We start from the raw sequence: 19,582 nt of genomic DNA, 5'->3' as shown, positions 1-19,582 counted from the left end.
GAAACTCCATCCATCTTCTCCCTCTTTCCATTGTTAATTTCAGCTGACAACAAGCAGCTTGCTTTTCTTGCTCTGCAGTGGCGGGTCACCCTTCTTAAACTGCAACTCTGAAGTGTGATGGGGATGGCATGGGAAATCACTTAGTAGTGCAAATTTTAATACTGGCCTGGTACCCTCCAAAGTCTTGTGTACATATTTTAATGCCTCTCTTAAGATTTCCAGTCTGCTGGATGGTTTCTGACATGCAAAGGCCTAATGAGGAACGCACTGGGAAAAAATTTGAAGAGCAGTGCCAAGCCTCAAGATGGATCCATCAAGGATACCAAGGGTCCCCTCCTAGGGTTGCTCTACCCACCTGCAGATTTTTCTCCTTGGGATAAACCCATGGGACCAGAGACACATTTCTTGAGGAAGGTCCCAGGAATTTAGTTTTGGGTACAACACACAGCACCTCATGGCTGTACCTCTCTTCCTGGTAAGGGAGGACCTCGCTGACTTCAGCAGACTCTCTCTTGATCTCTTCTTCTGCGAACCAGCAGCATGGGCCCAACAGGAGCGTACTGGGCACCTGGGCAGCCCCCTGTCAGCAACACACAGACAGATAAGAGAGGCAGAAAGTCTCTGAGCACTTTCAGAGCTGGGAAATGGAGCACATGCTGTGGCATCTCCAGAGGAACAGTTTTCACTGATGTTGTCAATTATAACTTTATGTTTGTTCTTGTTGTTTGTTCCCCTTTGAAAGATAGACTACAGGGTGATATTAAGAAGCAGTAGGAAATTATTATAAGCTTAAGAAGCAGGCTTTTGCAAGTGTCAGCATGACACAAGCAGGTTCAAATATTCCTCCTTCCCTTTTCCCTGTCATTGCCCTTCTGGAAGAAGCGACTGTTTTTATGTACAGCTGAGTGCATATCCATTCAGTGTGACTGACCACATATGAGCAGCAGAAGAAGCTACTAGGATCAACTCTAAACCCTATTCTATTATCCCTCCTAAAAATGTTACAGTTAAAATTTGCTTAAGAACTATTTGTAAAACTACACAGAGAAAGTCATAGGTCAGGGCACAATTTTCAAATGCTCACACATTAGATAAAGTGAAGATCTTTAAAAATCCAAATGTTAAGAAGTTCCTTTTTCCATAGGAAGACATGGTCTTGGGCTTATTTATTTATTTATATTTAGAATTGACATTTAGAAATATACACAGCTGAAAATGTCAAGAATTATGGGACTGTGTGATCTAATGTTGGCCATGACAGAAGAATCAGTAAACAGATCTCATCCAGCCGAAATAGACTGCAACTGGCATAATAAAATAACCACTTTCAATCTCATTCCAGATGAAGCTCAGTTTAGTCACATTGCTAGCTTAGTCTTCCATCATATGGGCACTAATGACTCCAAAAGAATATTTGCAGAGAACTAAAGCAAGCATCTGGACACAAGGAAATCGATTTGTATGTTCTCCAGGCAGTTAAACATGTGCACTCTTCGCAGACTCAAAGACTGTACAAGCAAAATGCAGAGTATTTTCTCCAGCCTCTGTTAGATACTCCCAGTGCAGTAGTCAGCCACAAATTAATTGTTCTGAGTGAGGTTCCTGACAGGGCTGGCTCAGATGGTAATTTGACATGTAACAGGCTTGGTAACTTAAAATGTAACATCCCGTCCATACAGACCCCTGTTGTCCGCAGTGAAGCAGAGTCACCACTCATGTTGTGGACAACAGGTGGTCACTCTCCTGTGTGGGGTGGGGACATGACCATTTGCAAATATTTCAGAAAGAGAGGGGAACAAGAATAATTTCAGAGACCATGGTTTGAAAAGAAAACATCTATTTATCAGGAGTATGTTGCAATGCTGAAGACTCAGGTCCCTCTTTTCTGTGTACTAACACAAAATGGCAGAGGGACTACAGCAAGTGGCCTTAATGAGAGAAGCCTCAGCAGCATCTCCTCTCTGTACATGAAGCTGCCACAGGGATGCATGCTCCCTTTGTGGGCGAAGGTCAAATTATTTTGTGTAAGGATAGGTGGACAATCACTTGCACAGAAATGATCTATGCAACGGAGCGCTGAACTTCTGAGCTTGCTCAGTGAGACCTCATTGCACAGTATTCACCTGGTTTTGTATCAGTATGATTACCCTGATTCCCAGAAGGAGTAAAACAGCATTTTGGTCCTGCTCTGACATCTGAAAGCTCTTCTGTAGTTACCTGAAATGCAACAGACTGTGACTGTTTTCACTCTTTCACATTTCAAATAGCTTAGAGAAAGTTTTGTAAGCAGAGCTGGTTCAAATTACTTTAATTCTTTCTGCCACAGCTTATTAGACAAACAATATATTAAGTAGACTGTATGATAACAATAGAGATGTCTATGATAGGAATAGAGAGAAAATGGGTTAAAGGAACCTAACCTAAATTTATTCCCTGTCTAAACTGCTGGGTTTAGGTTCATCTCAAAGTCAGGAAGTAGAGATGGGCTGCAACTCACTTTCATTGACAGCAGCTTGTCGTGACATACACTCAGGAGAGCATTGCTCAGCCATGAGTGTGTAACAGGCCCAGCCCACAGCACCACGCAGGTGGGATGCAGGTTGCTTCCAAGAAAACATTCCAGCTCTACGAGCTGGAAAACAGCTCTTCCGGATGTCAGAAGGGCCTTGAGGCTATATCCAAAAGGGATTTAGGCGTAGTCAGACATGGGCTAAAAAATAACACAAGATCACATGCCTATTAAGGAGCATTTATGTTTTTTGTAAGTAATGGCACCTTTTCTGAGTACTGGCCTGCACTACTGACCTGGAAACTGTTTTATTCCTCCAGCACTTCTCAGATTTTAGGTCCTTGAAATAGATTTTCGTGTCTTTCTAAAACCTGTGCTCTACTTTTTCTTAGAGATTTCTTATGTATTTTATAAAGCTGTTTCTAAGGAATAATTCTTTCATGTATTTTCCTGCTTTGCGTCATCACATGATGTTTAATATCAGCTTTCATAAACTCCCCTTCCTAAGTCACTTTATAGTCTACATGCAAAACCCCATACCAGCTGAGTTAATAGAGTGTATGTTTTGTCTCTCATGAGGCAGTTCCCTGTAGGTTATAAGCATGTATTTGTACTTCACAGTATGAAGGCTTCATAAGCATCCTTTTAATTGCACGCTGGTACTCAGCAGTGATCATTCAAGACTGTTCATTTTGGGCTGCGTGGCATTGCAGGCATAATTTTTTCATTTACTCCCATCTGTTTTCAAAATTGTTTTTTCTGGAAAAGTGATAGGGGCTATAATGAAGCCTGCAAAAGGTCAAAAAACAACCTCTCTAATTGAATGCACTTTGGGGAATTCATTTGGAAGTAATACCCTGCATTTTTTGTCTCCCTGTCTGGCTGCCAGTGTCGAACCACAGAATTATAGTGGCCTGCTAAAATAAGCTGCCTCTTGTGTCAGGTCCAGCCACAGTCATCTCTAAACCTTTCCATTTGCTGATACCAGAAGGATAATGGAGAGGAAGCATGCAGCTGGGGTGGAGTGTAAAGATGCACTGGATTCGAGAAATGCCTCCCCTTTGGTAATATGCCCCTGGAGTCCGTATGTCAAGGACCACAGAGTGAAAAGAAAGGGCTAATGACAGCTGTTTCAGAAGAAAGCTGTGGAATTCCCTCCCCTATCTAAGGGCATACAGGGTACAGCTTTCCCTCCATGTATCCCTGTTGGTCTCAGCTTGCAAAAATCTCAGAGACTGAGAGAGACAAGCCTGTGGGGCTCCAAAGTCTAAAGCAGTGGGTGGTAAACAGAGCACATCAACCACCATCTCCGTTGGTGGCTCTTGGCCAGGCAGGAGCAGAGGCACCGCTATGGTCTCAAAGGGAGGGAACACATGCAGCTCAGTGACCGACTGAGACCAGCCTCACCCTGCCTCCATCAGGCACTGCCAACTTTGCCAAGAGGCTGCGTAAACAGTAATTAGCATCTCCACTGGTAGCTTAGCTTACAGTGAATGGCAGATGGCCAAATCCCATGCAATCTCCTGCAAACCATCCCTTCAATGTCTTTGGTGCTCCTCCAGCCAGTGACAGCTACTGAATGGTCCTCCTGTAACTCTAACCTCAGTGATGAGCTGAGATCCAGATATGATGATTTTTTGTCACCTGCTGACAAGTCCCTTTAGACATCCAGCTGCCCGCAGGCACAGCCTCATTAAATTTCATGCTGGCAGACCAGGAAAGAAATGCCAATGAATTAGATCATTTTAGGGTACTGCCAAGGTTTTTATTAAATTGAAAAGCTTACATCTGAATGAATGAACAAGCATCTTCAGATACTAAAATGGATTGCATAGGAGTATTTGAGACTCTCCATGTTCTAGAGGAAACTTATTTTTAACAAGTGAGATTGGCCTCATGCTTTCGTTCAGTCAGTTTGCTCTCATTTTTGAAAAGCCTCTTGAAAATTTTGCTCATGTAGAAAACCAGGGAATGATTAATACTAAAGGAATGCCAGATCAATAAAAGTCCAGGACATAAATGAAGCTTTTGTTAGTTGTAGGAATACAAGAATTTATACTTTTAAAGACTGTTTTCTTGCACTATAAACTTAACGAGATACTTGAACATGATCTTCACAGCCTTATCTGTGTTGCTGTAATGACTCAGTTCTATGGGGTTTTGTACCCTGTGGCTCCTAGCACCATGGGAATGGTTTGCCGTTAACAGTGGTAAAATACGAGTGATCTGTACTCATGTCTTCTGAAATAGCCATCACAGGCACTTGGACAGGCAGAGCAGGAACCATGTCAGGAAACAAGGGAGTTCCTCATTTCTACAGTGAGGATAAAGCCATGGTGTCTCTCCTGCATGGCAGAGCTCTTGACACACCCCGGGACACAGGTTTACAAAAATCTGCTGCCCCCAGAATTTCCCATTTGAGACTACCTCACCCTACAGTGAGACACAGGCTGACAGCCCGGTGCAGAAACACTGTTCCTCCAATGCATCCCACAGCATTTGAAAACTACTCAGCTGGGCACCACATCACATGAAGAGGGAATCATGCTATTTGCAGCACCTGGTTTTGGTGATTTAGTTCCCACTTCTCACAGTTGGTGTGGGCTGGGGCATCCCAGCAGGACTCTTTTGAGAGCTAGAACTTGATGCTGTGACCTGCAGTTGGGCTCTGCTTGTGCAAATGTGCCAGGAGAATTTTATCAAGGTATAATTGAAATAATCCACTGGCACGGCAAAGTAGGGCAAGTACAACTCTGGGCTTGCTCTAGGCTTAGTTATGGAGGGCAACAGACACCTGATTTCAGCAAAATGGCCAAGGACTCACCATGCATTTTTTCTGTGCTGGATCTGCCACCTCTGCTGGGATGGGACAGGAGGTATGGAAAGGTGACAGCTGTAGGTATCATCACTTTCCTTGCTTTCTCTGTCCTTTTTTCTCTCCTGTGCTAGGCATGTTAAGACCTTGTGGCTCCAGACCTGCCCCTCCTTCTTGGGGCAGCTGCGTTCAGTTTTCTTCCACTGCTTGGAAGCCCAGCACAAGCTTTGGCATGATGAGCTCAGCCAGTGAAAATGCTGGTTGAGCTGATTTGCTCCAACTTTACAGCTGTCCTGTGTGAGAAGATCAATGGGGTGTGGAAAATGCGTACTTTTCTTCATTGCCCTTGAAATGGCAACCAGAGATACCTAGAGCAAAGGTACACATATGGTCAGGCCTTTGAGGAGTTTCTAAGTTAGTACAATCAGTCTTGAGTAGCAGAAGTTTTTCTTTTGACCAAAGCACAGAGGCAACATGACTTATTTGCCTCTGAGCAGGGAGAGATGGGAAATGTCCTTTTTGATAAAACACAGCTGTAGGTTTTATAAAATAGTTGATAGCTCTGGGTCTTCAAGAGACACATGTCCTCAGTGCAGCTGCGGGATCCACAGCTGCTCTCTTAAAGTTAACTGTAGGAATATGGGGCTGGTTCAGTGCTGGGAGACCTGACAGATGTTCATCACATGTGCTTTTCAGAGCTTCCAATAGGCAAGGGCCCACCACCTCTCTGTCACTCAACCCAACAGTCACAGTCTTCCCTTATATTGATCCAAAACATTCTTTGCCACAAATTCAATGGATTTCTTCTTGCCCTCCACTTGAAGTTATGTAGGGAAACTGGTAAAAGAAATGAAAAGTGCTACAAGGCAGAAGTAAAAGGCACAGATATAAAGAGGAAAACAGTCAGTCAGACAGGAATGTTACAGAGAAAGGTCAAATAACTATGCACAATAAAATATAAAATACCAATAATGCAATTTTTGTATCATCTCCCAGTTTTATTAAATAATTTTAGATTTAATGCCTGCTCTCACCTGTTTTTCCAATAAATTTTACAGGAGTTCTGTCTGTGCCCAGGTCCAGTTTGTTAATAGAAAAAGTAATGGAGCAAATCGCTGGATTTCTTTGCTGAATATATCTGCTGGGCTGGACAACATGACATACAGACAACTGCTCCTTGCACATGTTGATACAACTGGTTGTGTGCAATAGTTCCACAAACATTTGTTTCACAAATGAAAATCAGGATGGAAAGGGTAAAAAACCTCAAGTAAAGATAATATTGCCTTCTTTCCCATTATTCTCCAGGTGAATTATCCCTTCAGAGGAAGAAACTAGCTTGGTCTGAGGCAGTCAGTTCTTGTCAAGAGCATGCTGATGTTTTTTATCCCCTCGTTCTCTTCCAATCCTTATTAATTGTTTTGTTAACAACCATGGTGCCATGGACATCATGCTGATGTCTGAGCCATGAAAAGAGCATATGACTGTCTGCTTCCCGCTGCTGTCTTTTGATGAAGGGATCTGGGTCCTCTGGGGCTAAGACAACAGATGTTAGTAAAGCACCTGCCAAAAGAGCAGGAGGGAATGGAATGATGCATGTGGTGGTATCCAGCACCAGAAAATAATAAAACCCAAAGCCTGACAGTTTCATGACTTCCACAGAAAGCCACAGCTGACACAGAGATCAGAGATCATTATAACACATTCTTGTGTGACATCCCAGGCTTACTGCAAGTGTCCTTCCAAACCAGGGACTTCTGTCCAGAAGGATGCTGGTTTGGACAGTGTCTCTCAGTAAACACAGTTTATGGTGCCACAGATGACATGTGCTCACCCACGTACAGCACACTTACCTGACTCACCACAAAAGCCATTGCGTTGTACATCCTGATCTGCAGAGAAGACTCAACACACTCATGGTCCCTGCTCAGCCCAGGCAGGCTGGCTGTCCCTCCAGGACTTTCCTTCTCATCCCACTGGGGTGCCTGGAGGAGCTGGCAGAGAAGGAGCTACTGAATACATGGAAAGGGCTGTGAGAGCATGTGTTGCTGCCCAGGTCCTGCCTGCCCGCTTCTCTTGGACCAAGGAGAGCAGAAACAGTAACTACCAGGTTTGCAGATGTTCCTCGGCAAGATGCCTTGGGGACATCCCAGAATGGAGGGGACTGCTCTCCCACTCAAGTCAACAAAAGCTGTGAACAATCTGTAATCCTTTTTTAAGCCATGCAACAAAAAACTGTCTTGGTCCTCACAATTTCCCTGCTTTTTTGCTCTTCTTAAACTCAATGGGCTCCCTGCCATGAGTGGTTTGGACTCCCATAGGCTTAGAGGTGGAAAATACTGTCTGACACTTGCAGTTTGCTGAACCTGAACAGCAGTGTGGAGTGAAATGTCTGGCTTTCAGGGTGCCAGCACCTTGGCAAAGCTCTCAGAGGACAAAGAACAGACATTTTTAATAACTGAAATCCAGACTTCTCAAAATGACTCAGAGACAACTGCCCTCATGGGTGTGGAGAGAATGGGAAGGGGACCTGAAAAAATAAAAACTAAACAAAACAAAAAAGGTGTCTCTAGGTGAAGTGTCAAGTTCTGCTACTGCAGGCTTCTTCAGTAGAATATTCCTAGAAGGTGCTGCCTCTGTACAATTTGGATAACAATGTTTTAAACATATAAACTACCTTCTTCCTGAAGCAGTTTGGTGAATAATCAAATTATATGCAGATTTTTTTTCCCTCTTATTTATACAATTTACTGTGCTGTTAACTTTAATGGGTTAGAATGGCACAATTTTGTCCCATGTAAACCAAATTAAACACTTGTTTTCAGAACACAGACTGGCAAGGACAGAGAAATCCAAGCCTGTGGAACTGACAGTTCTAGGAAGCTCAGGAAAACTGCCCAGAAGTCCTATCTGAATATGTAGATGCCTTATTAGCACCATAAGCATGTTAATATTTAAAGAAGACTGGGAATCTGGGAAAGCAGATTTCAAGATGAAAATTTAAAAGTCTTTAAAGGCAATATTTAACAATTAAGAATGTTCAACAGTTTTGTAGGTCATGAGGTCCTGAGACTTGTGTAATTACCAAAAAATTGTTTCATGTTTGTGGGTAAACTGGAGTGATATAAAGTAGCACTTTAAAAATCTGGGTGAGGTTCTCAAAATACTTGGACTGGGTCTAACAGAGTTCCTTCCTGAATTGCATTGCGTCTTGATGCAAGACGAGTCAGAGCCAGACAAGGTTTTTGAAAATGCCTTCATCTTTTCTCCAGCATTCAGTTTCAGTTCTCCCATTTAGGAAAACAATATCCTTTCTTACCTTGAGACTATGAAATTACATATTTCAATCATGATGATTGAAAACAAGTCTAGTTAGCCTGACAATAAAGGCTGACTTGCACCTCCTACCACATACAAAAAAAAACCACCAAAAAAACAACAACAAAAAAAGTCAAACAGATGATAATTACTCAACAATTTACTCCAAACCTTTAGCACAATATCTGAAATACAGCTTGGTCTCACCCATACTGCAAGAACACAGTGGCTTCATACCTGTGCTACATCAACTTCTGCTTGCAGCACTTGAAAGGACCAGAAGGACAAGTCTTTGTTCTTCATAAAGACTTTTGTTACAAGGTTGTTCCAGATGCATTGCTGAAAGCCTGTAAATGAGAGGGAACATGTGAGGTTGAAAAAGGAAATTTACTAGAAAAAACTATGTAAAAACTGGGGTGTACTCAAAAAGAACAACAAAAAAAAAAGTGAAACAGAATGTTTTTCTCTCTTCTAAGTTAAGTCCATGAAGTTTCCACTTGTTTATATGTTGCAAAGCAAGATAATTCCTGAGTTGATGGGTAATAGCAACAAGAGACCTGATCTGCTTTAAATTGCTGAGGCTGAACCTTGGAGTTTCTGGTCTCTGTCATCTCATAAGAGAAAGGCTATGCTGAAGTCATTCCTTCATTGGTGGCACGAATAAGCTCAGCAGTTTGTGTACCGGCATCTCTTCCCCTGAAACGTGAAGTGTCTTAGGAACTTATCATCTGCATCTCTCCTCTGTGAAATCTGAAGAAAGCTCGCTAGAAGATTATGGGGATACATATGAAAAGGTATACACCTATACACTATGATTACAGAAACCTCCATTCTTTATGAACACGGGTTAAAGGTATTGCAAACTAGGTTGAAACCAGAGTTGTGTGAAGAATTCTTCGAAGATTTGTCTTAAATCTGTGATGACTTTATTATCTTTGCAAATACTGAAGTCACTGATTGGGGAGGGGGAGCTTTTATTTTAGACAGCACTTGCTGCGAGGCAGTGGTGAATGATTATGTAAATACAGTATTTTCAACAAGCATTGTGCTGCAGATGCTCCTGTTGGCATTAAGATGTGGCTGAAAAGACATACAAAACCATATGGCCTTGCCTAACTAATCATGTAGCCCAAGTATTGGATTTCAGATACATGAACAAATAGTTGTGGTGAACAGCTCATGAGCCAGCCACACACAGATGTTTACTTATGGAAAACATGCAACTAATAGTAAGTATTTTGGAGAAGTCATGGTCTGTTCATAGTCAATTTCTGGCATGAGGTGACTATATTCATCAATTAAAATGTTTAGTCTGAATTGATTTCCAACTCTAATTGAAATTAAATGAAGAACTAGCTAATCTGGGTTGTAGTGTTTTTCTTTTGAAAAGCTCCAACGCATATGCCTCTTCTTAATGCTTTGGTAACTATGCATGAGTTTATTCAACTTCATCTTTTCTCAAGGGTGTGGTAAGCATGCTGCTTTTATTGACCTTCTGTGCTGCTTGGCAGCTTCTTGATGTGGTGTCTCTTAAAATTTAAGAAAGAAGGAAAATAGTAAGAGTATGAATTTGTAGCATGTCCAAATAATGTTAATGATATTACATAGGTCTGCAAAACCATGGCAACTCACAGCTAGTTGTGAAGTGGGTGCTCAGTTTAAGAAGGAGCATCCTCACCTTTATGCCTTTCCATGGAAGCTTTGCTCTAGCAGGAGCCTGGCTGGGGCTCCTCGACAGGCTGCACCACTTGCTCTGCTGGCAGTAGCTATCGTCCAGCCAGGGAGAGCCCATTTTCCCTGGCACATTTCTCCAGTCTCTGTTGCTACTTCATGCTGGGAAGGAGAAGCCTCATGTCCTACTGAAGTTATGTAACAGAAATAATCCATTGAAGACCCCAGGATGCTAGCTGGCTGCAAAACCACTGTAAGCCAAAAACATTGCTGACAACAAAAGCCTTAGGGTAGGAGGGCAAAAGGGCTCTGTAGTTCATATACTCTGCCAAAATTCATGGAGATCTGTGAAATTAGAAGCCCTTTGAAAGGTCTTCCCCCAAAAAAGAAAAGGGATTTGGAGTATGGGTTAAACCTCAAATGCAGGTTAGAGGTAAGAACACCAATCACTGCTGTTGCAGTCTGGGATACACCTTGTAGACGTCTTGTGGTGTAAACTCTTCTGGTCCTTCCCCTGGAATGTGAACCTAGGATCACATCAGCACACACTGCATGTCTCTCTGGATCTCAGAGGTCACCCAAAATCTCAGCCCATCACAGGGTGTTCTTCACCAGGAAAGTCCAAAAGCATTTCCCAGGTGGGGCTGTCCATAGTCAATGCCAGACTGGAGCAAAATGAATGGGTGCCCATTCCTCTTTGCCCTTGTTTTCATGCAGGAGGTGGGAGATAAAGCATGCACTCTCAAGAAAGTTTAGGCCACTGCTCCTCAGTTCCCTGTCTGTAAAACTGAGCTATCAAAGGTTCATACAGGCTGGTTCTGGCAGCCAAATGAGAGTGTTGACAAACTATTGTGCCTGCTCACCCTTGTGATTTTCCAGGCATTTGAGAACAGCTGGATCGGTCTATAAGGGAAATGTGACACACTGTCTCTTAGTTTTATTGTTGTTTTTGGCAACGTGGAAGTATCTTCAGCATGCTCCATTATCCAATACCAGAAGACAGACAGCCTTCTCATAGAGAATATAGTTTCAGCTTATATCTTACAGTGTAATGAGCAAGACAGATTTGAAAAATATTGTATTTAATGGCAGTCCAAGTGTATATACAGTCTTTGGAAAGCATCAACAGCTAAAGAAAAAGCCAATATTGGTACTTAAATATCTCTAAAACCACAGAGCCTGTGGCTGGAGCCAAGAAATAAGGTCAGTATTCCCACTCTATGAAGATTAAAACAAGAGTCATTTGGGAAACAGGGGTGTTGACTGGAGGAAACAGGGGTGTGCTGGAATAGCCAGAGAGAACCCAATGTCTCATAAACAAAAAACTAGTTGGTGCTTTTTAGATAAACTTGTTACGGAAATGCTTGAAACGTCTTTGTCTTTTGTTTTTTTGTAGGAAAGCCAGATGCAGTACATTAGGTAGGTTTGCTGGGTGCAGGTCTCAGAATGAAGATTTTCCTTTTTGCCAATTTTATTCAGGTTTTCTAGTATGCTAATGATGACAAATATCAGAGGTCTCAGATGACTAGAAGAATGTGACTAACCTTCCACAAATGTCTGCCTCAACTTCCCCATGGAAAAAAGAGTGGAGGAAGCAGAAAGAACAGTCACTATTTCAGTGCAGTATTCAATGTCATTTCTTCAAGACACTGTTCCATGACATTGAGGGAATACTGGCCTTGATCTTAATTAGAAGATGATCCAGAACAAGGCAGGCTAGTAAAATACAGTCTTCGAGGCTAAAAAACCTGGAGACAAGAAAAAAAAACCAAGCCACTAAGTATATTGTTTTTGCAATGCCATGCTTTCCTAAGCCAACCTGACTTACAATGTCCTGACTTACAATGTCTACGCACAGGGACCTGGCTGCACAGCAGGCTCAGACAAGCCACAGCAGTGAGGGAAGAGGAGAGGAATGAGTGGCAGAAAGCAATTTCAGTTCCTTCACTGGAGTTGTAGCAGTGCTGGCTTGGCTGGTAACGCAAACAGCAAATAATATCTTGAGCCTTTGATGGTAAATGATGTCAACTTATGTCAGTGGATAGAGCAGTCCTGAGCTCAGTGAGCACTTCTGCGTGAAGAAAAAAAGACAAAAGCTTTCCAGGCAGAACTACCAAATGAAGGGAAGTCCCAGGGAAAATTCCCGTGGGAGTGCTGTCAGCATTGCTATGACAAATGCTGTCTGCATTGCATTGCCCTGTGCCCCTAGAGAGCTCCAGTAGCTGTCCTTGCAGGGGGTTGGCTCCATTGGTGTCCCAGTCAAACATCTCCATATCTACTGGTTTGTGTAGCCACCAAAACACTACTGTAACCCAGAACTGGCCAGTGGTCTGGCTGATTTGGAAGCAGGCTCTCAGAGACTAGAAGAGCATGCGTGAAACATCGACTCATGGAAACCTGATGAACATTTGTCAGTGGCTCTCTGAGAGAAACATGAATTTCTGATGCTCAATATCTCCTAAATGATATAAAATAATTGTTTAGACTGGAGAGCCAGGCCCACACTGTAGCTACACAGCTCTTTCCCAGACAATTGGAAGTGTGTGTGCATGCATGTTAGAGATTTTCATCCCCCTCACAGCCCCAACACCTGTTTCTTGCTTGGGCTCAGCAGCAGAGGAGAAGCAGGGCTGAATTCAGCTCAGGTACAGCCTATCTCTTGAAGATATCTGCAGCCTGTGCATGACACAGGAACACTGCAAACCCTGTGCTCCCAGTGCACTTTCCCGTCTGGCACCAAACTTCCTCGTTAGTTAGAGTGACAGAGGCTGCGCTGCCAAAAGGAGATAGTTTAATTACCATTTCCCTCCCTCCTCCCTTATGAAGTGGCTGTAAAATTGCTCATTGCTGAACCTGAGCCATCCCAAAGTAGAGTGAGTGAAGTATTTAAGAGAGCTATTTATTTAGGCATCTGACCCACAAGCTTCCTTCATAACTGTCTGTACAACTCTGAAGCCACTGAGTATTTCCATGGCAAATAACATGATGTATTAGGACTACCTTCAGTTCCTATTCACCAACTCTCTCAACCATTTCCATGCACAGATGGTACAAAATGGAATCAAATACCAGAGGAACTTGTTCAAATAAAGGGGCATAACATGAGGCTGCCCCAGACGGAAAGGTACTCAAACCAGGGTTTCTGGGCTCCTCCATTCTTAAACATAACACCTTGCATGAAATTGTCAAGGGTGGGACAAGATGGGATTAGTTTATTGGGAAACAAGGAAGTCAGCTTGCATGTACTTGCTCAGAGTCTTAGCTTGATCTTAGCATCTCCAGAAATCTTTCTTCTCAGTAAAAAGCCAGTTTAGCTGTTGCAAGATGGTAATTCCCTCTTCCTATCTGCCAAAACACAGTATATGGAACATGCTGGTAGCTGTTAGCTTGGTGAGCCCCACAGCAAGGAAGTGGGTGTGATTAATAGACAAACAAAGTGGCAGATGTGAATAGACAGCAGGAGATGCTGAGACCACCGAGAAAGCTTTTTTCAGATTAAAAAATTCTGAAGGATGAACACAATGACTTACTTTGGGGGGCTTGGTAAAGAAAATAAAAGAAAAGCAGTTTTCTACCTCCTATATGGGGCGAGTGAGGCAGGGAAGTCAGTGAAGCACTGATGCTCACGGAAATACTTGAAACACCTTAGAGCAGATAGGGGCATTGGAGTATTGTGACCTGAAACAGAATTCAGAAACGCAATATCTAATATATTTTTTTTAAATGTGATAACAAGAAATGGAGAGAGATCAAGAAATCGTCATTATACTTTGACTATCATCTCCATTCATATTTTCAGGAATTAAAGCAGGATCATGTATGAGAGTAGGATTCCAGTCTCCCAGGTGAAAGAAAATAAATCTAGCCCCATAGACAGGCTTCCAAATGGCAAGAAGAATCCCAATGACAGTGGCCATATTGTGCCCAAGGCCACACACTCAACCTGGAGCAACCCAGGAAGAAAGACACACACACAACAAACTAACAGAGCCTGAGGGAGACAGACTATGCTCCTGGAGATCAAGAGCAAACACAATGCCCTTCCTTTAGAGGAAGAGGTAAGAGAGACAGGCAATGACAAACTAACCAACATAATTTTAGTTAACCAGAGAAATATCAAAGAAGTCATCAAACAATTTATTTTTGGACTCCTGGAAGGTGAAAAAGAGATTAAGAGAAATTATCACAGATATCTCAATGACAAGTCGTTTCAAATGCCTCCTCATCACTTCAAGGACAGATTAACAGGTCTTCAGAATGAGGGGAAGCAGAAATGCAACACATCCTGACTTTTTAAGACTTTCTCTCAGTGTTTTGCAAGATATCCTTACAAGACAGCTTGGGAAACAGGAACCAAGTTGGTACAAAACTGGCTGGAAAGTGGTGTACGAAGAGTAGCTGTCACTGGCACAGCATTGCATTGGAAGTCAGTACTGCATAGGCCTGTCCTGGGCACAGCAGTATCCACTGTTTTCTTCAATGATTGGAAAGATTAAAGAAAAATCATGCGTATTAAATTCAGATCTGCTGGCAAGTTTCCAAAATGCTGAAAGACGGGGTGAGATTTCAAAATGATCTTGACAAGTGGGAGCAGAGGTCTGAACTCACAGAAATGGGGAACTATTTAGGAATGTAAAATGCCGTGCTTGGATAGATGAAAATAATCTGGTTCAATATAAGATTGGGTAAGCTGTCAAGATCACAGGCATAGAGAAGATGACTTGGGGATTACACATGATATTAGGCTGCCTGAATCAACAGTGTTAGACTGTTGCAGAAAAAAATGAGATATTTTACTGGCATGTGTAGGCAGAAGAGTTGCAAAGCATGTAAAATTAGGCAAGGTTGGAAGAAAGGTGGGAGCCTTGCCAGGAGATTAAAAGGAGATATCTAACTGTATTCAGATATGTAAACTGCACAGAAGAACATAATTAGCTCTTTTCTGTTCCCCCTCTAAGTAAGATAGGGAGTACTGGATGAAACTGAAGGACAAGAAGCTTGAGGTTAGTTAGGTATCAGGAACTGTTTTCTCAAAGCAAAGCCAGCAGCCACTGAAACAGGTTCACTAGGAGGGCTGTGAAATCTCCACCCTGATGAAAAGCCAGAGTAGATGGAGCTGATCCTGCCCTGAGCAAAGGGGATGGATACATGGTTTTACAGAAATGGTTTTTAGGCTTTGTTTTGTGGTCTTCAGGGGCAATAAAACAATGACCCAAAACAATGGTAAAATCAACTATCCAAGCTGAAGTGCAGTAGATACGGTGTGAGATAGCTGCAGGCACAGGATTGTGTAACTTGTGAAACTGAAGACGGTAGCAGCGAAAAGGCAAAGATTCTACAAGCCTGGGAAGGTGGGATTAGGGGCAGCTCTGATAGACCTGAGGCTTGTGAGTGGTGATGCAACCCACAGCTCTGGGCCAGCGGGAACACCCTGCCTACCTACTGGCTCAGTTTCCACGAAGGGTCTGAGGGTGCCCCAGCCCTGGTGCTCAGCCTGTCCCTGGGATGTCTGGAGGAAACCTAGGCTGGTTGGCCTGGATGGAGCCATGGTGTGTAGGATGGTGGAGGCTTGGACCTGCAGAGAACAGCAGGGAGCAGGGCATGACTGTCCCTTGCAGTGCGGGTAGATTTCTCAGCACTTGTCTAGATGGTTAATGTTGTCTAAGGTTGTCTAAGCATTCTAGAGATATTTTTCTTTGATGACCTTAAACTTTCTAAAGTCATCATTTGGGGGAAAAAAATGACAGTCCTGAGCCCAGAAGAGTGCAAGTTCTCAGTGACCTTCACTGAATATTGAGGGAATGAGGACAATGAGTATTTCCATTACTATGCAAGTTTAATAGTCTGCTTTGAACACATGTATCGATCTGCTATGCAAGCGATATTTTTGTCAGTAGGACGGGGAATTTTAGAGAACCTTGAAAGTCTACTGATAAATGATTTTTAGTAGTCAGGCTATGATGTGTGTGGTCACTTCAGATTTTAATAGCATAAAGCTTGAAAAAAATTTCTAGCACCTTAACAAAACAGCACTTTTGTGTGAGTGTGGCATGGCTCAAATCAGCTTTTGAATGTCTTATTGCACTCAGTGTCTCACTCTCAAGAAAACTGTCGTGGTTGAGAAAGTGCTTTTTGTTCATGATGAGGGGTCAGTGACACCACAGTCAAGTCAGCAGATGGGACCAACAAAGATTTGAGCTGGCACTGAGGAGCTAGAGGGATTTTTAAAATAAACGTGCTGTGAGACTCCAATTAAGTTTACTAGCAAGTAAACTTAAGGTTTAGCTACAATTAATCAGCACCTTTCTAAATGCCAGGGTTCCTGTAGCTCTTAAAAACATTGTCAAGGATTAGCATACATCATACAGGGCTTACTGTCACGGATATCTGTATGATTGACTTCTCCAACCAACTGCTGCATATAGCAAAAAGTACCCTCTACTTAAGCAATTGCTGTAGGAAAGAAGTTGAGGTGGTTTAGGTCTTTGGTACTTTGTTTTGTTAAGAGCAGCACACCAGGATTCCCGAGGGACGTCAAAAGGAAACTGCTAATTTGTGAAAGAAGAGTCAGGGGCTGAGGGGGCAAGGCAGTAAGGAGTGATTGTACCTTATGGATCCCTGCAAACAGGAGAGAATAAACACAGTTATGTTCCTCTCCCTTCCCTGCTGGCCAAGCAGCCCAGAGCAGCTTTTCAAGGGGTGCTGGGCCAGACCATGTGCATGTTGTTGTAGGCGTCCGTGTTACACGAAGTTATTAAAATGAGGAATAAGCACGAGACATTCAGGTGTGTGTAGTTTCCCTTACTGCAGGAACCCTTCTGGTTTGTGTTTTACAATTTTCTTTTTCTTGAGATCAGATGTTCTTATCAGTGTTCCTCCACTCATGTTTCTTGTGAAAACAGAATGAGAAGTTTCTGATCTCAGACAATCAAAAGTGAGCTGGGCAGTCTTCTCCCGTACAACAACATTGGAGGGTCAGTTGGAACAAGGGCATTAAAGTGCCTTTGCCAGGGCTTGCTGCCATGTCTGTGTGGTGGCACAGACACCAGTTGATCCATGGTGGTGCAGCTCCCTGGGCTCTGCCTGTGGCCACACCTACCCCCACAGCATCCCTCCACTGTTGTGCCAGCACCTGAGATGCAGCTTCCTGCCATGAGACTTGTGTCCAAAGCATCCCTGGGAGGAGGAGGCAGAAATAGTGCAGAGAGACACAGAAATTTGCAAGGGGCTGGACAGTGGTCCTTGTGGTGGGAAAACAGCATATTCAGCCTTTCTGATGGGACACAACAAGGTCTGATGGCTGGAAGTAGGAAGCAGAAAAAATCATAATTGAACTATGCCCCTACTTTTCCAAGCAGGGAGAGAACTGTAGTGCAGATTCATTACTTCTTGAAGGAGAGATTGGATGTCTTTCTAAAAGACATGTTTTGATGCAGGATAGATCTCTTTCTGTCTGTGTGGGCACAACCCCTGCTTGGGAGCGGGGGGTCTTCCTTCACTGCTCCCTGCTGCATTGGCCATGTCTCACCCGGTGGGCCTTTCCCCAGGACTGCTTCAGGTGTGGGGTGGGTGCAGAGGGCACAGAGGTGGGGCAGCATAGCTGGCAAGTGGCTGTTCCAGCCTCCCTGCAGCCCACATCATGTCCTTCCTGCCACCAAGAAACATTTCTGCCCATCATCTCCTTATCTTTCTGGTTTCTCTTGGAATATGGACCCTGCTGAAATCATAGCCCTTACCATGACATAAATGAGTGAAAGGTGATGTCCCATGAAACATGTAGGGACAGAGTATGTCCTATCTTTGTTCACTGCACTTTGGAAAGCGTGCACCTGGGTTGTGGACAAGTCAAACATATAATGAGTGCCATCTGCTGGCAAATGTGAATAGGGTATTGGGGATAGCAGAGTAAATGGTGCAAGGTTGTTGCACCTTGCATGTCTCCTCTCCTCTTTGGCGCTGCAAGGCTGTCTTCGCATTCTCTGGCTCCTGTTATGCCACAGCCATAGATGCTGGTGACTAGACAGATGGAGAGCATGAGTTTTGCATCATTTGCTGCATTTGTGAGCTGGTGTTCCCTATGGCTACATGCTGACAAAGGACAGCCATGAGAGCAAGGGCCTTGGTGTGTGGGACTGGCAGTGACAAAAGGCAAGAGGGAGTGCAAGTGGCCTGGCTGGTTGGAAGGGCATGTGAGAAGGTGTGGAGAATGGTGCTGAGCCACCATGGGAGGTAGCAGCCTTGAACAAGTCCTTCTGCCTGTGCCTCCATTTGGAACAGAGTCCTCATTTCTGGATAGATCTGCCACCATTGCTCATCTGATGAGAAGGCAAGTTTCCCTTGCAGTGTTTATAGGTTTCTGATATTTCCGAGTAATTCTGGGAGTTTTTAACCCTGTGACAACAGTGGTAGGTGGAAGGTGCACAACACTCTGCAGCACCAGGTCCTTACAGCCTGTAACATATGTGCAATGGCCCAGATCTCATAACATGGGCTGAGCGCTCCTTCACAGCACACATTGCTCTAAACCAAAAAAGGAAGTGATTTTAGAGTGTCTGTGGGGTGTGTATGTGATTTCTATATACTTCATTATGTAAAAAACAAATGACACACAATCTAAGCAAATCCATTGCATTTATCTTTGTTGGTGAGAACCTAGAAAGATAAGAAAATAAATATCAGTCAACAAGTGTGAACTTTTTGTGCAAATACAGGGGTCTAATAATGCAGCAACCCTCAGTCCTTTGTGGGGAGAAAGCGTTTCTGTGCAGGCACTTCCAAACCAAACGCCACTTAAACAAGCATTCCATAGGAAGTTTTTGCTAATAAATGTAAGGACTGAGCAGCACTTCAGAGAAGTCATTTTTGTTCATCCATGAGATGGTGTAAATCTCAGTCGGAAACAAGATAGACATATATTATCTGTGAGATCATTATACGCAATGAAAGAGGACAAAAGCCTAATGGTATATACCTTCTTAGCTGAAAAAGATGAAGTATGGTGTAGATTTGTTGGGGACTAAGCTGCGAAACCTTTTTTCTGTTGTTACATGCACGTAATACCCTTTTAATTTGGCGAGATATTTGCGAAACCTTTTTCTGTTGTTACATGCACGTAATACCCTTTTAATTTGGCGAGATATTTGTTTCCTTCCTGCCAGTTTTTACACTGCTGTACTATATCTGCCTGAGGATGCTGGAAACTGCCCAGAGAAAAAAAAACCATGTGCAATGCATATGAAAACCCCTATTCATAGTTTTCAAGTGAGCCT

General features: G+C 43.2%; 1 protein-coding gene across 2 annotated transcripts in view; it reads right to left on the bottom strand.

Annotated features, from left to right (window-relative positions):
* Positions 1 to 335: 335 nt before the first annotated feature.
* The window catches only part of LOC139827727 (uncharacterized), a 66,193-nt gene continuing 46,946 nt past the window's right edge, over positions 336 to 19,582 (bottom strand). Inside the window, exons 2-5 of one of the 2 annotated variants that reach the window (XR_011738645.1) lie at positions 8,880 to 8,989; positions 7,178 to 7,318; positions 5,334 to 6,161; positions 336 to 580 (exon numbers count right to left, since the gene is read on the bottom strand). Coding sequence is in view for 1 of the 2 variants with exons in the window: in XM_071807303.1 (XP_071663404.1) it covers positions 337 to 580; positions 5,334 to 5,692; positions 7,178 to 7,318; positions 8,880 to 8,989 (854 nt within the window). In the remaining variant the exon portion in view is untranslated. The remainder of the gene's footprint in view (positions 581 to 5,333; positions 6,162 to 7,177; positions 7,319 to 8,879; positions 8,990 to 19,582) is intronic. The other variant, XM_071807303.1, reaches the window with a different exon arrangement.

The sequence above is a fragment of the Patagioenas fasciata genome, chromosome 3, assembly GCF_037038585.1.
Source record: "Patagioenas fasciata isolate bPatFas1 chromosome 3, bPatFas1.hap1, whole genome shotgun sequence".
In the NCBI taxonomy this organism is placed as follows: Eukaryota; Metazoa; Chordata; class Aves; order Columbiformes; family Columbidae; genus Patagioenas; species Patagioenas fasciata.
Note: the sequence above shows the minus strand (reverse complement) of the source record. Positions and strands in the feature narration are given on the sequence as shown.